Source organism: Pangasianodon hypophthalmus, chromosome 22 (assembly GCF_027358585.1).
Source record: "Pangasianodon hypophthalmus isolate fPanHyp1 chromosome 22, fPanHyp1.pri, whole genome shotgun sequence".
NCBI classification, from domain to species: domain Eukaryota; kingdom Metazoa; phylum Chordata; class Actinopteri; order Siluriformes; family Pangasiidae; genus Pangasianodon; species Pangasianodon hypophthalmus.
Window position 1 is genome coordinate 17,168,891 of NC_069731.1, and position 18,877 is coordinate 17,187,767.

Here is an 18,877-nt window from a genome sequence, read left to right on the forward strand (position 1 = left end):
GCTCTGAATGCTGCTGTTCCCTAAAGAGCAAAAAATATATATGCATTGGAATCTGTTTGCATTGTTGGTTTAGACTTAAAATTGAGATGTGTGTTCTTCATGTTCATGGTGGTGACACCAGCGTGTTCCAGCATGTCCCACCTGGAAACTGGAAACAGGTTGTTTTACTGGGATTAAAAATAGATCCAGCGCTCGTATGATGTGTAACTGTGGCATGTCTACGCCATGGCAATGGGACCGGTATTTCCACTTCAGATTCGATCAGTGGATTTTCTACAACAAAGCGGCTATGTTTCCATAACAGAGGCAGCAGCTTTGTCCTCTGAGATCATGATACTTAATATAAATTTTCAGCCATGATCTGTCCAATCACGTGGAGTTTGACAATAGCTACAGACTAACTGTCAAGTAGTGTTGTCACAATACCACAAATTTGACCTCAGTACAAAAAAACACCATGGTAGAAAATTAAAATAATGGAAAAATATATAATGCATAATAACAGGAAATATGCACAGAATCTGTAAACTGTAAAACATTGGGAAAATGCCAGGCAACGTCGATTAACTTGTGCACACTGTATCTGTAAATTCCTGCTGATAGGAGTGTGGCCTTCGGCTGTTGTAGGCGATCTGCTCAAGGTTCAATGATTTGCACATTATGACATGCTTTTCTGCTCAGCACAGTTGTAAAGAGTGGTTATTTGATTTACTGCTGACTTTTTATCAGCTGGAATCAAGCTGAACATTCTCTTAAGACCTCGCTCATCAGCAAGCTGTTTCCAGGGTCCAGGTTTTCCTATTACAGCAGCCAATGAGTGTATTTCCCTCCAGAATTTTTTAACATTATCTGTTATGAGAACAGAATATGGTTCCCGAGTACGCATCTTAACCAGAAAATGCCGTGTATGCGGAATAGTAATTGTATTTCCAGGTCGACTCTGTACACGCTGAAATGTACTGCAGTGGGCATTTTTTCAGATTTGGATTCATTAATATAAAAATGAGTCATCACTTAATTGTTTTTTTAAAAATGAATTAATTTCCTATTTTATTGGGTGCAGAGAACAAATGAAAATAAAATAAAAAGCCGTTTCCTTATTTTCCCATTTTCATTTCAAAACGAAAAGGAATGAACGCAGCGTACACGGACCTCTTTCGATGATGGGTTTATTAAACGAAGTATTTGAACGCTCTCAACGACAAGGATAATGGGTGCGAAACGTAAAGAGGTGTTTAATAATGCAACACACGCACCAGCCTAGATAGCTGTGAAGCATGACATGCTTTTGTACCAGCAGGCTTCAAAGAGACGGCCACAGTGAGTCAACTGAGGCTATTAGAGCAACAATGTGGTTTTGTTTTAACCAGCCAGAGCTGAGGAGAAGCCCTAACACCCCCCTCAACAATTAAAGTGAAACTTGGATAAAAGTCTGAGAAAAAGACCAATTAGTTCTCTTCAAAGCTGAAGACGCTTTTCTGCTAAACTTGTCACACAGCGTGTCTTGAATACATAACAAATTCTAGGGAAGATTTTTTTTTTTTGTTCATCCAGAGTCAGCAGTCTGGGAAACATTTAAATGGGGCATGTATTCGTCGCCACCTTGTTAGGCTCCATCCAGCGAAAGGAGAGCAATCATGCAAATAACCACATCGTGAATTAACATATCAAGTGGGCTTAATGGAGGCAATTAGGTGTGTGCAGTAGTTACAGGCTGAGTGCAAGGTCATTCACATCCGCCGCCATGAAGAGCACAGACTTTAGACTCAATACATGAGGCAGGAGTCAGTCCCCTTCCAGGAAAATCCTCATTAATGTGCGTTTCTTGTTTTCCGTATTTAAAGTAGTGTTCTGACTGAAAGCATCCTGCAGGGTGAATGTTGTTGACTCATGGTTGTGGACAGTCAGAGAGGAGTTTTGTGCTAATTCCAGGAACTGTGGTGCGTAACATCCATTCACACCTCTAGTGTAGCCTCCACACACACACACACACACACACACACACACACGGCAAGGTCAGCTAAGAGACACTTGAATTAGTTTCAAGTGACCTGCCTTTTCCCTGTTTCTTCACCAGACAGACGTCTCTTTTTTCTCTCTCACCTCCTCTGTCTTAACTTTACAGCTTCAGCAGTGTGATAGAGCGAGCTGCTGATTAGTACTGCGCCCACAGCACATCTCAAAACAACGGGGTAGATGAGCAATGTTAAAATCATCCACAAGACTCCATTAAAAAAACATAAATAGGCTTGGAGGCTCCCCAAATTATTAGCTCTCAAAATAATAATGAACCTGCTGTGTGCAGTCAGAACATCCATGAGCTATAAACTTCTAAATGCAAATATCCTAATGGTAGCCCACAGCAATGCAGCTTCAACAGTTGCCTAAAGTCCATACTAGGGGTTGTATAGACTAGTCGACCATTTTAAAACTAGCCAACTGAATATTCTGTAAGCCTACACTAGAAAAGTATAGGAAAGGATTTTTTAAAATTTTTGTTCACTTTAATGCAACATCATCACTTTGATGTCACTTTGGATGATCTGTCGAGGTGCACGGTCTCTACTGTTTTTCATCGCACCCACTCCTGAAGGAATTCCTTCCCCAGTTATTTCTGCTCTCTTTTAAACCTGAATAAAATGTAAATAAAATCCTTGCACTTGTGGCTGCGTGAATTCTGTCATGATCGCCGCTATCCAATCCCACTCAGACAGTTTAGAGTCAGATCAGCGATGCATGTCGGCTCAAGTGACCAATCCAGACTCGTTTCAGATGTTGAACATGGTGGAAAAAACCTCCCAGCACGCTGCAGGAGACATCGCATCCTCCATCTGCTCAGTGAGCTGTAAGGATTGCTCTGCTGATGGACATGAGCTTCCATGCTGCGCACTCTCAGTGATTTCAGCTGAATTGGTAAACCTTTAAAATAGTGCAATTATGTAATTGTTTTGCACTTTTATTGCACTGATTTTTTTATTTTCATTGTTAACCTTGTTTAGTTGTAGCCTAAGCTAGAAATTACGTAGGAGTACTTAAGTAAGTAAAATTTATTTATATAGCGCTATTCTAGACAGTACTCACATAATGCTTCACAGTATACAAAAACAATACAGCAGTATGAACATAAACAAGAATAACAACACATTACAAGATAACACACACCATAAAATTAAATTTAAATTTGTTGTGGGTGTGCGGATTAATCCTGAAACTTGGTTGTGGTGTGCTGCAGGGCTGAACAGTGTGTTCTTGTTTTGCTGGTTAGCAGTGTGTTCTCTTAGACACTGATGTAATCCCCTGTGGCAGCTAATGTCTCTGGTGTGGTTTGTGTGGGAGTTCTGTGTGAGTGTGTGTGTGTGAGTGTGTGTGTGTCCATGTGTGTGCATTCATGCATATGTGTGCAATGTCATTGACTGATTTACTGGCAGCGACGGTCGTTCAGCTGTACTATTTGTTTGGTATCCTTGACTGCCGAGCGATAGAGTGACCATCTGTCCAGAGAGAGAGAGAGAGAGAAATGATAGAGAGTGAAAAAGAAATGTAATGAGAAAGAGAGAGAGGGACAGAACATAGAAGAGAGATTTAGAGGAAGTACGAGAGACGGAGAGAGGGAAGGAATGATATGGAGAGAATGAGAGTGTGTGTTGTGCAGTGTTTATTGATGTTTGCTGTAAGAAAGACTGACTCTACTCTTCCTTCTGGTCTTCCTTTTCAACACTTTGGCAGTGTTCTATTTAAGTTACTTTCAGCTTTCTTTTCTGAACTGATAACTGCAGTTATCAATGTACTAATGCCATGGATTTGTTTGATTTTCCATTAGGTAGGTCATGTGCGCCTGATAGCGCCACTCTATCATCATGCCTTTGTGACACACATGGCAATTTAAAGCTCTGCTGGAGCATGTAGTGTTCTGTACTTTGGCACTTTTTAAAATTTTTTTTTACATTACATTTTACTTTACATTTTTTTTTAAATCGCTCTACAACGTCAAATCCCAGTTACTATATTTTAACAAGATATTTTCCGAAAGTTTGAACATGTTTATTTTCATTCGTAACATAATGACTAATTTTGTAGTTCCTGTTTCGTAGAAATGGTTCGAAGAAAAAACAGTTTTGCTTAATATCAAAGACAGATGGGTTCTTCCTGTGGTTTAGCCTGTTCTGGAGGTGGGCTGGTGCTATGGATGCATAGACAAGGCCACGCCCCTCCTCCTGACAGCACTGGCTTTTCGAGCCAGAGTTACAGTTGGCCTACAGAGCCACGCCCCCTGATACCCAAGACATCTACAGCCAATTTTCCTGATAACGTAAGCAATGTACCTAAAAACAATAACATATAGGGAACTAGTTCCTGATGACCATATAGAGATGTCACACTTCCTTCACAGGAGTTAAAAGCAGACAGGCCACACCCCCTCCAAGCCTTTGGTCACCAGTGCATTTAGTAATTAAAATGAATTTTATTTAACAGTTGATATTGAGTAGACATTAACATCAGTCGTTACACCTTTACTTCACATGAAGACAACGTGTGTGACCTGCTTCTACGAGGCTTTGCTCGGCATGTCCTGCACATGGCAGCTGAGTGAATTCCATGGACAAACACGCTTTCCGGAGCCGATTCAGTCCAAGTATCGCATAGGTGTCTTCCAAGTATCTTCCTCCTGTAGTCATGGAAATTGTCTACTGGAGCACTCTTACGCAAAAGCCAGTACAAAACGGCAGAGAGTATGCGAGCTGGTAAACTCATCAAGGTGGTTTCATCTTGTAGAGAGAAATTCATTACTGTGATACTTTCAAAGGTCATTCTTCTTGACAAAACAAGTCAAAGAGCACAGCTGGAATGTTTCAGAGGACTTTCTCTGGATTGCATCATCTCGATCTCTCTCTCTTTCTCTCTCTCTGTATATGTGTGTGTGTGTGTGTGTGTGTGTGCTTTGTTCAGCTCGAGTGGCTTGAACTGAGCCGTGTGCAGTCTTGGACTGAATTGAGACACTAAGGGGATTTCCCAAGAATGACATCAGTATGAAGGAATTGTGCAAAACTAGCAATATGAGCTCAGCATAAGGTCACCACGTATCTAGATACTAACATTATGCATTATCACGTATACGCATGAGCACAAACCTTCTCTCAGTTTTGATCTCCTTCCTTCCACATAAAGATCACAAAGCAATTGCCTCTAACAATCTGGCTGCAGAGAAGAACACGGAGTAATGAGGGTGAGCTAAGTGTTTAGGTGTGTGTGAGATTTTGGTGGTCCTTATGGAGTACAGTTTGCCCTTCCACTTATTATCGTGTGCTGTGAATCAATTACTCACTATATAGTAATCAAAGCTTCAAATCATATATTTACTAGTCAGCGAATCAGACAACCAAATGCTTCAAAGTTCAGTCTGTTCGTATGTTCTGGTTGCCTGGAACTGTAATCATACAGCTGTAATCAAAATGTCACATTTACTCAATTTGTATACATGTTTTACTCCATTTACTACCAAAACTGTTAGTCATCATGAAACTATATCTTAGGAGCAAGCATCAATTTCAAGCTAGCAAACCTTAAATAGCTTAGATGTGCTCAGGGGATAACTAACAATATTAACGCAAGCCAAAGTAATAGAAGCTAAAAGCTAAGTGCATTAAATAGACTAGGGCTATTATAATTTATCTTATCTGACAAAACAGCTTGACAGCTTCCCCGGTTAAAGAGTGTAGTGCAATTCGGATATGAGTAGAAACCCAGACTGTAAGCTGATGCTGCCTACAATGTGTAATTATGGTTGGCCCTCCCTTTACAACACTATGCTAATATTGGCCTAATGTTGGTCTCACTCAGTGGTTCTCGAACCAGTCCTCAGGAACCACACAGAAAATCACATGATGTAGGGATACAGCAAAAATGAGAACCATCTAGGGGGGCACTGAGGACTGGTTTAAGAAGCACTGAGAGTCTAATGGAGAGATATCACAATAGTGCAGCGGTTAGCATTGCCACATCACAGCTCCAGAGTCCCTGGTTTGAGCTGTCCAGTATTCTCAAATCCTAACAATATCCTTAGGATAGGCTCTGGATCCACCATGACCCTGACTGAATGGTCTAATGGACCATTATATTGCGCCCAAAGAGGCATTGGTGGTCAGCTGTTAATGCTACTGTGAGTTCAAATCCCGGAACCGCCAAGCTAACTCTGTCACACCCATATATGCAGCAAGCCATAATCTGCAGTCGTTCTGGATGAGAGCATCGGCCAGATGAATAAACGTATATGACTGTTTGCAACCTGGAGAGCTGCAGTTACGCCACCAAAAACCTACGAACCAATAAGAACACATCACTTTTAAAAAATGCATCCAATCATTCATTAATCTTCAGTAATCGATTTATCTTTGTAGGGTTGTGGTGGATGCAGAACCTATTCCAGGATCGCCTTGGACAGGAGACCAGTCTGTTGCAGAGTACCAAATATACACACACACAAATACTCAGATCTAGTAGTGGATCTCCACCTGGTGTTTTTGGGAAGTGAGAGGAAACCAGAGAACCCAAGGGAAACCCACTTGGACATGGAGAAACATGTGAAACTCCACACAGTCTGTAACTAGAGCTCAGGCTTGAACTATAAACCATGGCAGTGAAAGGGTTTTTTCCGCTATCTGATTGGTAGATAGATAGAATCAATGCTGGTCATTCCCATATCAGCAGTATGATGAGTCACTTCTTCACAGCGCAATGACGACTCAGAAGATTCACTCCAGCGTCACATTCGTTCCACATGTTCCACATGTGGTGCTGCTTAACAGTTAAATAATTGCCCAGGGAGATTACAGTCAGTGATTAAAAAAAACAAAATCAACACTGTGATACAATCCCTAACCATGATAAAATGTTACGCATTTATCATATGACAAATTGATGATACACTGCACTTCCCTGATATGATAGTGTATTTGGTTAAATCTGAGAAACGAGACCCTACCTTGCATGTTCCTGTGCTGTCCGGGCCCATTGTGAAGACCGTCATCTGTAAAACGCAAAACAAACCAAGTCAGGTTTCGCGTTCGGTCATTACGAAGACGAGGAAAAAGAGAACACCAGCAATTAAAGTAACATTTGCACAAAAGCTACCATTTAGTAAAGCACATTTTACCTCTCCAGCTAAATTTCTCATTTGGAAATAAAAAAAATCTTTGGAAAAATATTGCACACAGCAGTTGAGCCATTTCTATAATTGTTTATTGCAGAGCTCAGGCATGACCGTGTTGGAGAAACGTTTTCTTCCTGGCACTCTGCACTCGTGGTAAAACTTTTCAAGCGGTGATCTGAATGGTGACTTTTCCACTGTGCTGAAAGCTTGCATACCTTGCGCTAAGAAGTTTATTATTAAGCTAATGCTCTCTACTTCACTCTGCCTTGAAAATACCTCTGGGAAGGTCATGTGACACATCTCGAGGCCTCTGACTGACTGAATTGAAGATGGATGTTGAGTGAAGATACTGGAGTGCTTATGTTTTAAGATTCCATGCATTCCCATATTTCAATTTCTCCTTTTTAAAATAAATGAATAAATAAATAAAATAAAACTAGCAAAACTGGTGTGTGCTATTTTTGCCTGGCACACACCAAATCTCCTCTTCACACAGACATGTACAAGTGTAGAATACAGAACAGTCATACGTATGCATCAGGAGTTAGTTAAAAGAAATAAGTTATTAGCAATCAATTATTGGCGTGCCCACTACTGGCGTGTTAGTTTTAATTTGCACAAAATAAGTTCATTTGAATGAATTTACAGTTTGTGAAATCACGGTTTGTGTGACTTGTACTATCATTGAGTCATGTACCATAGGGACTCGGTTAAACGTAAACACACGTAAGTTGATTCTGTAATTTTGATTCACCAATCAGAGTAGCAGAAATACTGAGCAGGCTCCAACATAGATCCCTACAGCAATTATCACATATGCGTAAGTCGTAACTGAGAAAAACGTCAGTTTTCGAACCTCTAGCTATAAAGCGGGGAAAAAAAACATGGACGCCTCCAAGTTTACCTTTTGTTAGCAACGATATAACTGTAATGAGTGATGTATATTTTCCTCCTCAAAACAAAAACAGTTTGTTATAAACTTAAAAAGCTAATATAAAATACTAGCAAATACTAGTATATACAGTATAACTCATTAAAAAGTAAAGAAGTGCTGCTATGTTTACTGTTGATGCTGCGAGCAGCCATGTTGATCTGACGTCACGCGCTGACCTCGGGGTTCCCGAGTAGGAATTTTGAATTGAGGGGACGTTTTCTTTGGTCTGAGTTATGAGTTTTAGTCAAACGCAGCAATACTACGGATGGCCGAAAGAACTCGAATACAACAACAATCGACAGCGATCATGACACAGCAACGAACGCAAGTACAAACAATCATTTAATGTTTTTAACCTTGCTGTTTCATCAGATACTTTTTCCATAAACCAAAGTGCAGGGAGTACCAAACACAATTTAAATCTTTACAGAACAGCAATCTGACACTGAAACGCTTACGATTATTGGGGCATTTTTCACGCTACAGAACGCAGTTTGGGTAACAGACGGAAAATGGATGTCTTTTTCTAATTAGAGAAAGCGTTGAATGTGTGAAATTTAAGAGCAAGACCCGTGACAGTAAAAAACGAGCTGCAGAAAGGAGTCTCCTCCGGGGCCGGGGCTGCCTCTGCGCATTTTAACATGTTGCTGAGAGTGTGAAGTCTCTCTCTGAGGAGCTGCCAACAGCAAGTGTGCTGTGGGAGAGCGGTGTGTGTGTGTGTGATGTAGGGAAAATGGAGCAAAAGTAAAGAAAGTGCTGGTGGGAAAGAAACCATGGGCAATATGACGATATATGATCGTTATTAAGGGTTATGTTTTCTGAGGGTCCTGCAGGTGTTATCGGTGCTCAATTATAAAATCAACTTCCGCCTCAAACGCTGCCTCTGTCGATGGGCCACAAAGCATCTCATGTTGTTTTGCGCATTTTTCTGGCCACAAGCTTCAGAATCTTACAGGTCACAATTTACTTCTGAGTAGACGCACAGGAAAAAAACTACTTTTGGAAAACCTTCTATTATAAAGGTTTGTTGGAGTAAATGACATATCTTGCCGTCTTTGCCGATAAACTACAGGAAAAAGTCATCAGTCAGACGTAGGTGTTTCTTGGCCACATTTTTGAGGAAATGTACCATACTCTCTAACGAATGCTACATACCAGGCTTGCAGGACTAATGAGAAGACAGACAGCGAATAAAATAAAACCACCATTTTGTTTCATATATACAAATATACTTTTTTGGTTCTCATGTCAAAATGACCAGACCATCATCTCTTTAATCTAAATGTGACCTTTTCAATTATTTCTCAGGTTCTTGAGAGAAAGTGAGTCACGCTGCGTTTCATGTCGTTAACAATAATTTCAAGTGTCAATCAACAATTAGTACAAATTTACATCACAAAGGTTTTACTAATTATTTGTTTTCATCATCTGGTACTTATTTTTGTAAACACTGAAGCATTTTTTCCATTGCCTTTAAAATGTGGGGTTGCTGTTTCCAATCCACCGCAATATTTATATTTGCTCTCACTTCTAGAGGCAGAGAGAGAGAGAGAGAGAGAGAGAGAGAGAGAGGAGACAAAGAGAAGCAGAGAAATATAGACAGTGCAAAGGGAAGACGTAGAGAGAGACACAGAGAGAGACAGTGAGAGAGACAGAGACAGAGAGAGTCATAGAGAGAAAAAAGATAAAGAGACAGGTAGACAGAAAGATATAGACGGGGCAAAAAGAAAGACAGAGAGAGAGAGAGAGACATAGAGAGAGATATAGAGTCATAGATAGAGAAAATGAGAGAGACAGAGAGTCATAGAAAGAAGGACATAGAGAGAGACAGAGACAGACAGTGAGAGACACAGAGAGAGACTGACAGAGACAGAGAATGAGACATAGAGAGAGAAAAAGACATAAAGAGAGGCAGAGAGAGGAACAGACAATGAAAAAAAAGAGAATCCAAAAGAAATATGTACAAAGACACACACAGAGAAAGACACATAGAGAGAGAGAAAGACAGAGAGACAGAGGCAAAGCTCCATCTGACAGACAGACACAAAAAGACAGAGACATAGAAAGAGAAACAGAGAGAGAAAGAGACATGCACAGAAAGAGTGAGACATAGAAGAAGAGAGACAGAGCAAGAGACAGAGAGAGAGAGAGGCAGAGATACGTACAGAGAGACAGACGCAGAGAGACAGTGAAAGAGTGAGAGAGAATCGAGAGAGAGACAGAGAGCTGGATAGCCATAAAAAGAAAGACAGTCCAAAAGAATTATGTACAAAGACAGAAAAAGAGAGATAGCCACAAGGATAGAGAAACAGAGAGAGAAAGACAGAGAGAGAGACAGCAACAGAGAGAGACATAGAAAGAGAAACAGAGACAGAAATAGAAAGACAGAGAGACAAAGAAAAAAGATAGACAGTTCAAAAGGAAGACATAACAAAGCCAGAGATAGAGAGAGATAGAGAGAGAGACAGGAAGACAGTGATAGAGAGAGAGAGAGGGAGACAGACAGAGCGAGAGAGACAGGAAGACACAGAGCGACAGAGAGAGAGAGTGAGAGAGAAAGAGACAGGACACAGTGTTCCTCACACTTACCCATGTTTACTGTCATCATCAGGAAGTGGCCGTGTTGAACTCGAGCTGCAGCGCTCGACTCCTTCAGCAGGCAAACACAGACGCTTCAGCCTGACAACGACACAGACAACAGCATCAGAATACCGTTAACACACACACAAACACACACACACACACACACACACACGCACACACACACATTGTGAATACCTTCCATTGACTTAATTATGAATGCAGCTAATCACTCCTATGCTACATTTAAATCTAACCATAACCTGACTCCTTTAAATTTTTTTAGATAAAAGCTGCAGGTTTTGTGAAAAAATATCTGTTTTTGTTATGGGAACCAGCCAAATGTCCTCACAAAACTGTCACACACACATACACACACACTCACACTCAGGCCTCCACACCCTGTGCTAAAAGAGTTACATAACACACAGCCACCTTTACCACTTCTGCTTATGGCCAATGTTTAACATCAGCTTTACAGCGCAGCAGAACAAGAGGTATGCTCACTCACACACTCACACACTCACACACTCGATGTAAATTAACACGTGTCAGGAAACACGGCACGCCTCGCTGCTTTCCTACACCCTGACTGATCATATTTACTTAAGCGTGCACTCTAAAACTGCTCTCGTTTCTGATGTGTATGAAAACAACGACCACCTTCATTCATTCCAGTCGTTTTCTCAGCTACGTTCACCGAAGTGACACCCGAGTCTCATGAAAAATACACGGCTCTGACTAAAGACCAGTTTAAACCTGCAAGACTGAGAGAGAGAGAGAGAGAGAGAGAGAGAGATGGAACGACAGAAAGAGTCATGAGAAAAGGAGTATAAGATAGACAGATAGCTAGATAGATAGAAGAAGACAGAGGCAGGGAAAGAAGACGTGGACTATAGGTGGAGAGAAAGGCATGACAAGAAAAGGGTGAATTTGAACTGAGAGAGTTGAAATGAGAGAGAGAGAGAAAGAGAGAGAGAGGGGGGGGGGAGGGAGAGAGAGAGCAAGAGAGAGATACAGCCAGACAAAAAGGGATGATGATAAACAGTGAAGATAGAGAGAGGAACATACATAGAAAGAGAGAGAGGAAGATAGAAAGAGAAAGAAGAGATGAAGACAGAGAGAGGGGGATGAAGATAGCAGGAGACTGAGAAAGATAGTGGAAGAGAGAGATGAAGGAAGTGCAAAAGTTAAAGATAAAGGGAAAGAGATATTAAGATAAAAGGAGGAGAGGGAGAGAAAATTAGAAGAATAAACAGGATGAAGATAAAAGGAGAGACAGAGGAAGACAGAGAGAAGGAGAGAGAGAGAGGAAGACAGGGGGAAAGAAAGAGGAAGACAGAGGTAGGAAGAGATGAAGATAAACAGATGAAAATAGATGGAAGAAAATAGAGGAAGATAGAGGGAGAAAGGGAGGAAGACAGATGGAGGGACAGATGAAGATACAGGGATGAAGATAGAGGTAGAGAGAGATGAAGATAGATGAAGGGAGAGGAAGACAGAGGGAGAAAGAGGCAAAGAGAAAGAAAGATAGGGAGAAATAGAGAGGAAGAAACACACAGAGAGACAGCAGGAGATGAGAAGAACAGATAGAAGAAGAGAGAAAGGAAGACAGAGACGTAGAGAGAAATGATGATGGAAAGAAAGAGACAGAGATGAAGATATAGAAAGGAGGGGGGAGAAAAAGAGGAGAGAGTGAGGAAAGGAAGAGGCTCACACTCTGTCAGAGAGACAGAGACACAGGAGGAGGAGTGTGAGAGTGTGTGAAGGAGGAGCGAGAGCGGGAAAGAGTGAGACACACTCATCTGCTATAACAGGACGGTTTAGGCCGCGTCCAGTGTTGCAGAAAGACACACTGACGATCATCAGCGATCATTAGTGTTTCTATCCGGTCATGTGACCTCTCTGGTCATGTGACCTTTCAGGTAAGATGTTCATGACTGTATTAGAGATAGACAGCAGGTTATCAGTTTTATGGATGTGAAATTACACTCAAACATCTCTGACCTTTAGCACAACAAACAATGCACATGTTAAAGATCAACTCTAACGTGTGTTTCGAGGAGATTAAAGCATTAATATTCGAGTTTATTTTTTAATAGCTACGTTTAACCGCCAATAACAATCATTGTTTCTGTACAGAAAGGCCCGTGCGATTCTTTTATTCTAAATGGTATTCAATCAATAAAAATGCCAAAGAGCTGGACACATTAGTAATGCTAAGATGGAAGTTTGACCCGTCCAACGTCAGCTTTAAAAACTGAACAGCAAATAAATAAAAATACCAAACCTCAACGGAGGTGCTTGTTCCAGACAAAAGATTCGGACAAAAAAAAAAAAAAAAGAAAAAAAATTAAAATAAAAAAAAGGTTTTCACATTGAACTATGAATCTGTGGATTTGGAATTGTGTCATTTTTTTTTTTCCCTGGAAAGACGTCTACGCCAAATACTTCCTACATTATTATTTCCGTTTTTTTTTTTTTTTTTTTTTGCTTTATTAAGCAGTATTTACGATATGAGCTTTGACCGGGAGTTAAACTGCAAAATCAGAATAATGATCCATATTACAATTCTAAACTCAAACGTCTAATAAAATCAGTTTAGAATTATTATAAAATTAAATAATAATGCTATAGTACTATAATATAAAATGTAAAAATGTAAAATAATTTTAAAAATATTATTTATAATAATTTTTATACAAAAATTATTTTATACAAAAATTTTATATACAAATTAAATAGTAACACTATAGTACTATAATGTAAAATATAAAAATCTAAAATAATTTTAAAAATATTATTTATACTAATTTTTATACAAGAAAATATTATAAATAATATTTTTAATTATTTTAGATTTTTACAATTTACATTTTAGTATTATAGCATTACTATTATTTATTTTAATTAGGGTTTTAAAATGTAACCAAATGAATTACTACTTAGTCATCGGATAATTTGTATTATTATCCAATAATAACCGGATTTGTTTTATTACTTGTTTTTTTAGAGGGCAGAACAGTGGTGTAGAGAGTAGAGCTGTCAACCTCATAACTCCAGTCTTCCCAGTTTGATCCTAAACACGGGTTACTGTTCGCGTGGAGTTTTAAACATTCTTCACGTGTCCATGAGGGCTTCCTCCAGGTTCTCTGGTTTCCTCGCACCTCTCATAAACATCCCGGTAGGTGGATCAGCTACGCTAAATTGGCTCTAGGTGTGAATGAGTGTGTGTGTTGTCCCAGCAGGGCGTAATCCCGCCTCACGCCCCGTGTTTTTGGGCGAGACTCCGGATCTACACGACCCTGACCAGGATAAAGTGCTTACTGAAGATGAATAAACACATGTTTGGATGTAATTTTTAGGTGCTATGAATGTATTATGTTCACTCTATATTGACTCTATATATATTTTTAAGTGAAATAGGAATGAAATGAACCTATGAATACACACAATATACATATAATAGTTACAGTGCTAATGTTATATAAGTAAGATTACATCACACAGACACATTACTATTGGTGTACTATAAAACATATAAGCCATGTGATCACATGCAATGTCGTAGATCATCGCAAATTTATCCACTCTGTCATATTGATAAGAGAATAAAAGACAATGTGAGCCATTTTCCTCTGTTTAGGGCCCGTCTGCCTCAAACACTCACATCACGTGTCAGACACAGACATGGAGGAGAAGACGGAGAAGACGTGAGGCCATTACAGCTGTCAGTGAAGCGCAGAGCAGTCTGTAACTCCCCCGGAGCTCAGAGTGTATTAGCCGTTGGTAAAGCGCACGGAAAAGCCGGCAGCGTGTAACGAGCAATGTGATGATATAACCACGCACAAACACACTGGGATTCTGTAAAGGGTTGTTTTAACAACTTTCAGATACTGAACACACACAGACACATAGACACACAAACAAACACTCATACACAGACATACACACAAACTCCCCCACACAGACCGCTACAGTCTTACACTCTTGATTATGTGAAATTATCTGGCATGAAATGAAAGGCTCTAGAGGATGACATTACTTTCTCGGAGGGGGTCGAGTTTTCTCGGAGGGGCCGCTGTGACGTGTTGGACGACATTTCAAAGGCCATTTTGGAAAAATGGAGGTAAGGGAATGTGTGTGAATGTGTGTTTCCAGCTAGCACATCTGTTTACTGAAGTGTGTTGGGAAACAGAGTCATAAGACCACCCACTTCTTTAGCTTACAAGGAAAAATGGATACATTCACACACAAAATCTGAAGTGGCACACACTGTAACACAGATCTGATTTATATAGTCAGAGCTTTATTCATTCAGAAATCTGATCTTTGTAAATTAGATTTAAGCCACATGTGTGGTCTCATACTGGATGCATCTGTTTTACTGAGAACGGAATGAGAACATTTAGATCGGGTTATATTCATCCGAGATTAATCACCGTCTTCATCCCATGGTGCGTTAATAATAACTGCAAATCAGCATAACGATCCATCTACCCTTTTTACGGCTTCTCTTGTTGATGAACCAGAGATTAGTATTCAAGAGCGCAGCGAATTAACACAAAACAGCTGGCAATATTTTATTAAATTGACAACACTAAATGAATTAAAAGTGTGATAAAACAGCCTACAATCCACACACACATTATAATTTCATAACCTCGATTTAGTATCTCTGTTGTGCGTCAGAGCACAATATAAAAAAAAAATAAACTGCAAAATAATAGGATGTGCTCGATCAAGTGCTGTTTTATTAGCTTCCAAGGTTAGAGAGCCATATTGTTAAATTATCAGATGTTTATTCGAATACTTGCCATCTCCTCATTCATATATCAATGTAATAGTCTTTTTCTTTTTCATTTTTCATTCAGGCTCTTGCTTTTATATTACATTGTATTATATCTGACAGCAAAGAAACATTATTTCTGCCTTAAGTCAGCATTTTCTATCCCAGGTTTTTTCCGGGTGGTCTGGACGCTAATGATCCTGTAAATTCCCACCCACCAGCCAGCTCTCCCTTATTATACGTCAGCTACCAAACGGGGAGGGTGAAGGCTAACACAGGCTTCCTCCGGGACATGTGAAGCCAAACAGCCACCTCTTTGCTCATGCTTCATCACAGCGCAGCATAACACACTCAGAGGAAAGTGCTATCTGCCCTCTTCTGCATACATAAACTCACAGATGCCCACTATTGGCCAATTTTGCTCCCTTGCCTCCGGGATATCTTATCAAGGTTATTGACTTTTCAAACATGACTGTAAACTATTAAGGCAGAACAACAGCATTTGAGCCAAAAATGTAGCCAGTAAATAATCAGAGCAGTGAACTGTCTGAATTACAGTTGCTAAAAGGAATGCTGGAAATGAACTGTTGGCCCACATAGTTTAAGTCACAAATAGTGCAAAAACTCCCTAATTACTGCAATTCTGGGCCAGTGAGGATCTAAAAAGCCTCAAGCCCTCCTAAATGCCTTCTTTCTTCTGATTGAAAAGGTCAGTTTAGTGCCTTGTTTATGTGTTTGTGCTTCTAAAGCTGGCATGGCCGGCAAGTTTCTCCAGAATCAGTCAACACAGAAAAATGCCTTGACCAAGGCACAAAGGGTTTGCTGTGATTTTTCCACTGAGCGTGCCCAGACCAGCAAGAGAAAGCATGAACATGACACAGCCTTAGGCACAAAAAACCAATTACAAGATCAACAAATTCGCATAAAATGCAGAAAAGGGCTCCATTTCCACTCGATTAAATCAGTCACTGAATTAGGGGGCGTTTACAATAGTGCTCTAGCTCATGTGAAGTTTCTCAAATGAGTCAAGAGGGGAAGTGGTGTTAAGTCCCTATATATAGTTTTGATTGATCTCTGAGAAATAAAAACCTGTAAATAATTATAATTCAGCTTCAGTGCTGCAGCCATATAGGAGCAGTAGCGCGAAAGAAAATTAAACATGCACATGCAAACACGCAGACAGAAGCACACACACACTGGCCTACATGCAAACACACGCAATAACCTTGTGATCACCGTTAGCATGTTAAGAAGTGCTTCCAAGACAGGTGGCCTTCCAAACATGGTGGGACACACACACACACACACACACACAACTCCCTGAAGTCTTTTCTCCTTGCTGTGTCTGGCACCAGGTACACACTCCGTGGCCCATCTGTTCTGCTACTCTACCAGCATGTGACTTATACACGCACACACACACACACACACACACACACACACACACACACTATTTACGCTAATAATAAATATCACAGAACAATAACTTTAGAGAGTACCTCTGGTCTTCCAGCAATACATTTTCCCTTTTTCAATATGGAAATATTTCAAATATACGACTGTACAGTACATGCTGTGATTGGTCAAAAGAATCAGTGTGATTGGCTGTGATTGGTCAAAAAAATCAGTCATCCTAAAGCCTGCTTTCAAGACGTAACAGAATTACAGAGAAATAGCACTGAAACATTGACCTACTCCAACTTGCAAAAATTGGAAATTTGTTATTCCACTATAATTATGGATCATTTGTGATTTTTCTGTGGAACTGAAGGACTCGTGTAATCACTAAATGGGGGTGTGTATTTTCCAATCTATACTGTAACGTCTCAGAAGATTCGACTTGACACCAGGCCAGCTGTTACATTACGCTCCTACGTGCGTCAATAACCACCATATTAATCACGCCGGAGTCTCCAGAAATCACGACGGGGGTCGCTGGTCATTAAGGACCTTGAGCAATCTGTCAATTTTTCTCCACAGTCACAGTTAGGCAGAGTCTTGGAGCAAGAAGACCCTCGATCTGTATTACCTCACCTCCCCTGTGAGCTCAGTCACAAAAGCGTGCCAAGAAAGAAAAAGCCGCTCTCCAAATGTGAGGGTGATAACATCATGGTGATGCCGTTCCTACGGTGAGCAAACTCAAAAGGTCAGCAACTGAGAAAAAACAGCAGGCTTCTTCTATTGTTCGTGATACGGTGACTCATGGGCTGCAGTGGGACCCAGGGATTTCTGGGAAGTCAGATGAGATCGAAAACTCCCCTCCACCAGCAACGAAGCACTCAGGATGAAGAAAGAACACCAGGTCCTTAGCTGTAAACTGAAGAAGAATGACTAACCAAAGCTAATAATAAAAAAGTTTCATAGTAACCTATAGCCTTAAGGTACACTCACACACACACACACACACACACACAGTGATTTTATCACTGCAAGTCACCAGTCGCTGTACTATGAAGTTGCCAATAGGTGTTCCTATTACTGGTTGCCATAGTAACAGTAAACCAGCTTTCTTGACACTAACATTAAATATTCTAGAGGTTGAGCATTTGTATATAAAATTCACCAGTGTAAATATGCATCATATCGTAGGAGATGAAGGAGAAGCAGTGAGTGCTCTTTGCTATTGCGGCCATCTATCTGTGCCAAAAACGCAAGCGCCAATTACCTTAGCTTAGCTTATGACCTTAGTGCATTTAAAGCCACGGATCATTTGCACTCTACTGTCTTCACTTCCCTTGGCAGTCGCTGCACCATGTCGCTCCAAATTTGCATAAATTTAACCTTTTCTCAACTTTGTCTCGTCGCTGGACACGCCCACATCTAGTCGCTAGCGGTCACTGTCAGTCAAGTCGCCAGAAGTCACCAGCTCTCTGATCACTTTGTTGCTGCGAGCAATTGTACGTGTGAATGTACCTTTAAAAAAAGAGTTCCTCAAACAGGTTCTAGCTCTCTAAAGCAGTCGTACTTTGCTGTATATTTATTCGTTATAGGTGTGTAAACCTCAGCAGATACAATATGATTTCAACTGATAAGATAAGGATTAGATATTTGACAATACCACTGAATCTGCTACGATATGATAAGATTCAATTTAATAGCCTCCGTCTGACACTTGTCCAACGTTGTTCAGAATCTGGGGTAGGCCTATGGTTAATTTGTGAATGATAATATCATACAGTAGGATTATTTTAAAAGTACCAGAGTTACATGCAAATCACTTTGCAAGCCTAGTAAATTATTTACACATCATTTTCAAAATACAATTTCTTTCATACTCGCCACTTGTCTGTTCTTTTTTTGAATTATGATTGACACATCGATCAATTTCAATCCATTAAATTGATGTATCAAGCCAAATTGTTGGATCGTTACACTCCTAATTAGTTAGCACAGGTTTTAATATTGAAGCACAAAAGTATCCACTTGT

The 18,877-nt window shown here is 40.2% G+C and overlaps 1 protein-coding gene across 2 annotated transcripts in view; it reads right to left on the minus strand.

Annotated features, from left to right (window-relative positions):
• The window catches only part of map3k22 (mitogen-activated protein kinase kinase kinase 22), a 59,059-nt gene that overhangs the window by 33,463 nt on the left and 6,719 nt on the right, over positions 1–18,877 (minus strand). Inside the window, exons 1-3 of one of the 2 annotated variants that reach the window (XM_026937851.3) lie at positions 11,325–12,336; positions 10,671–10,760; positions 6,980–7,024 (exon numbers count right to left, since the gene is read on the minus strand). In XM_026937851.3, the coding sequence (XP_026793652.2) occupies positions 6,980–7,024; positions 10,671–10,689 (64 nt within the window). In that variant the 5' untranslated portion in view covers positions 10,690–10,760; positions 11,325–12,336. Of the gene's footprint in view, positions 1–6,979; positions 7,025–10,670; positions 10,761–11,324; positions 12,337–18,877 lie in introns of those variants that run through there. The other variant, XM_026937850.3, reaches the window with a different exon arrangement.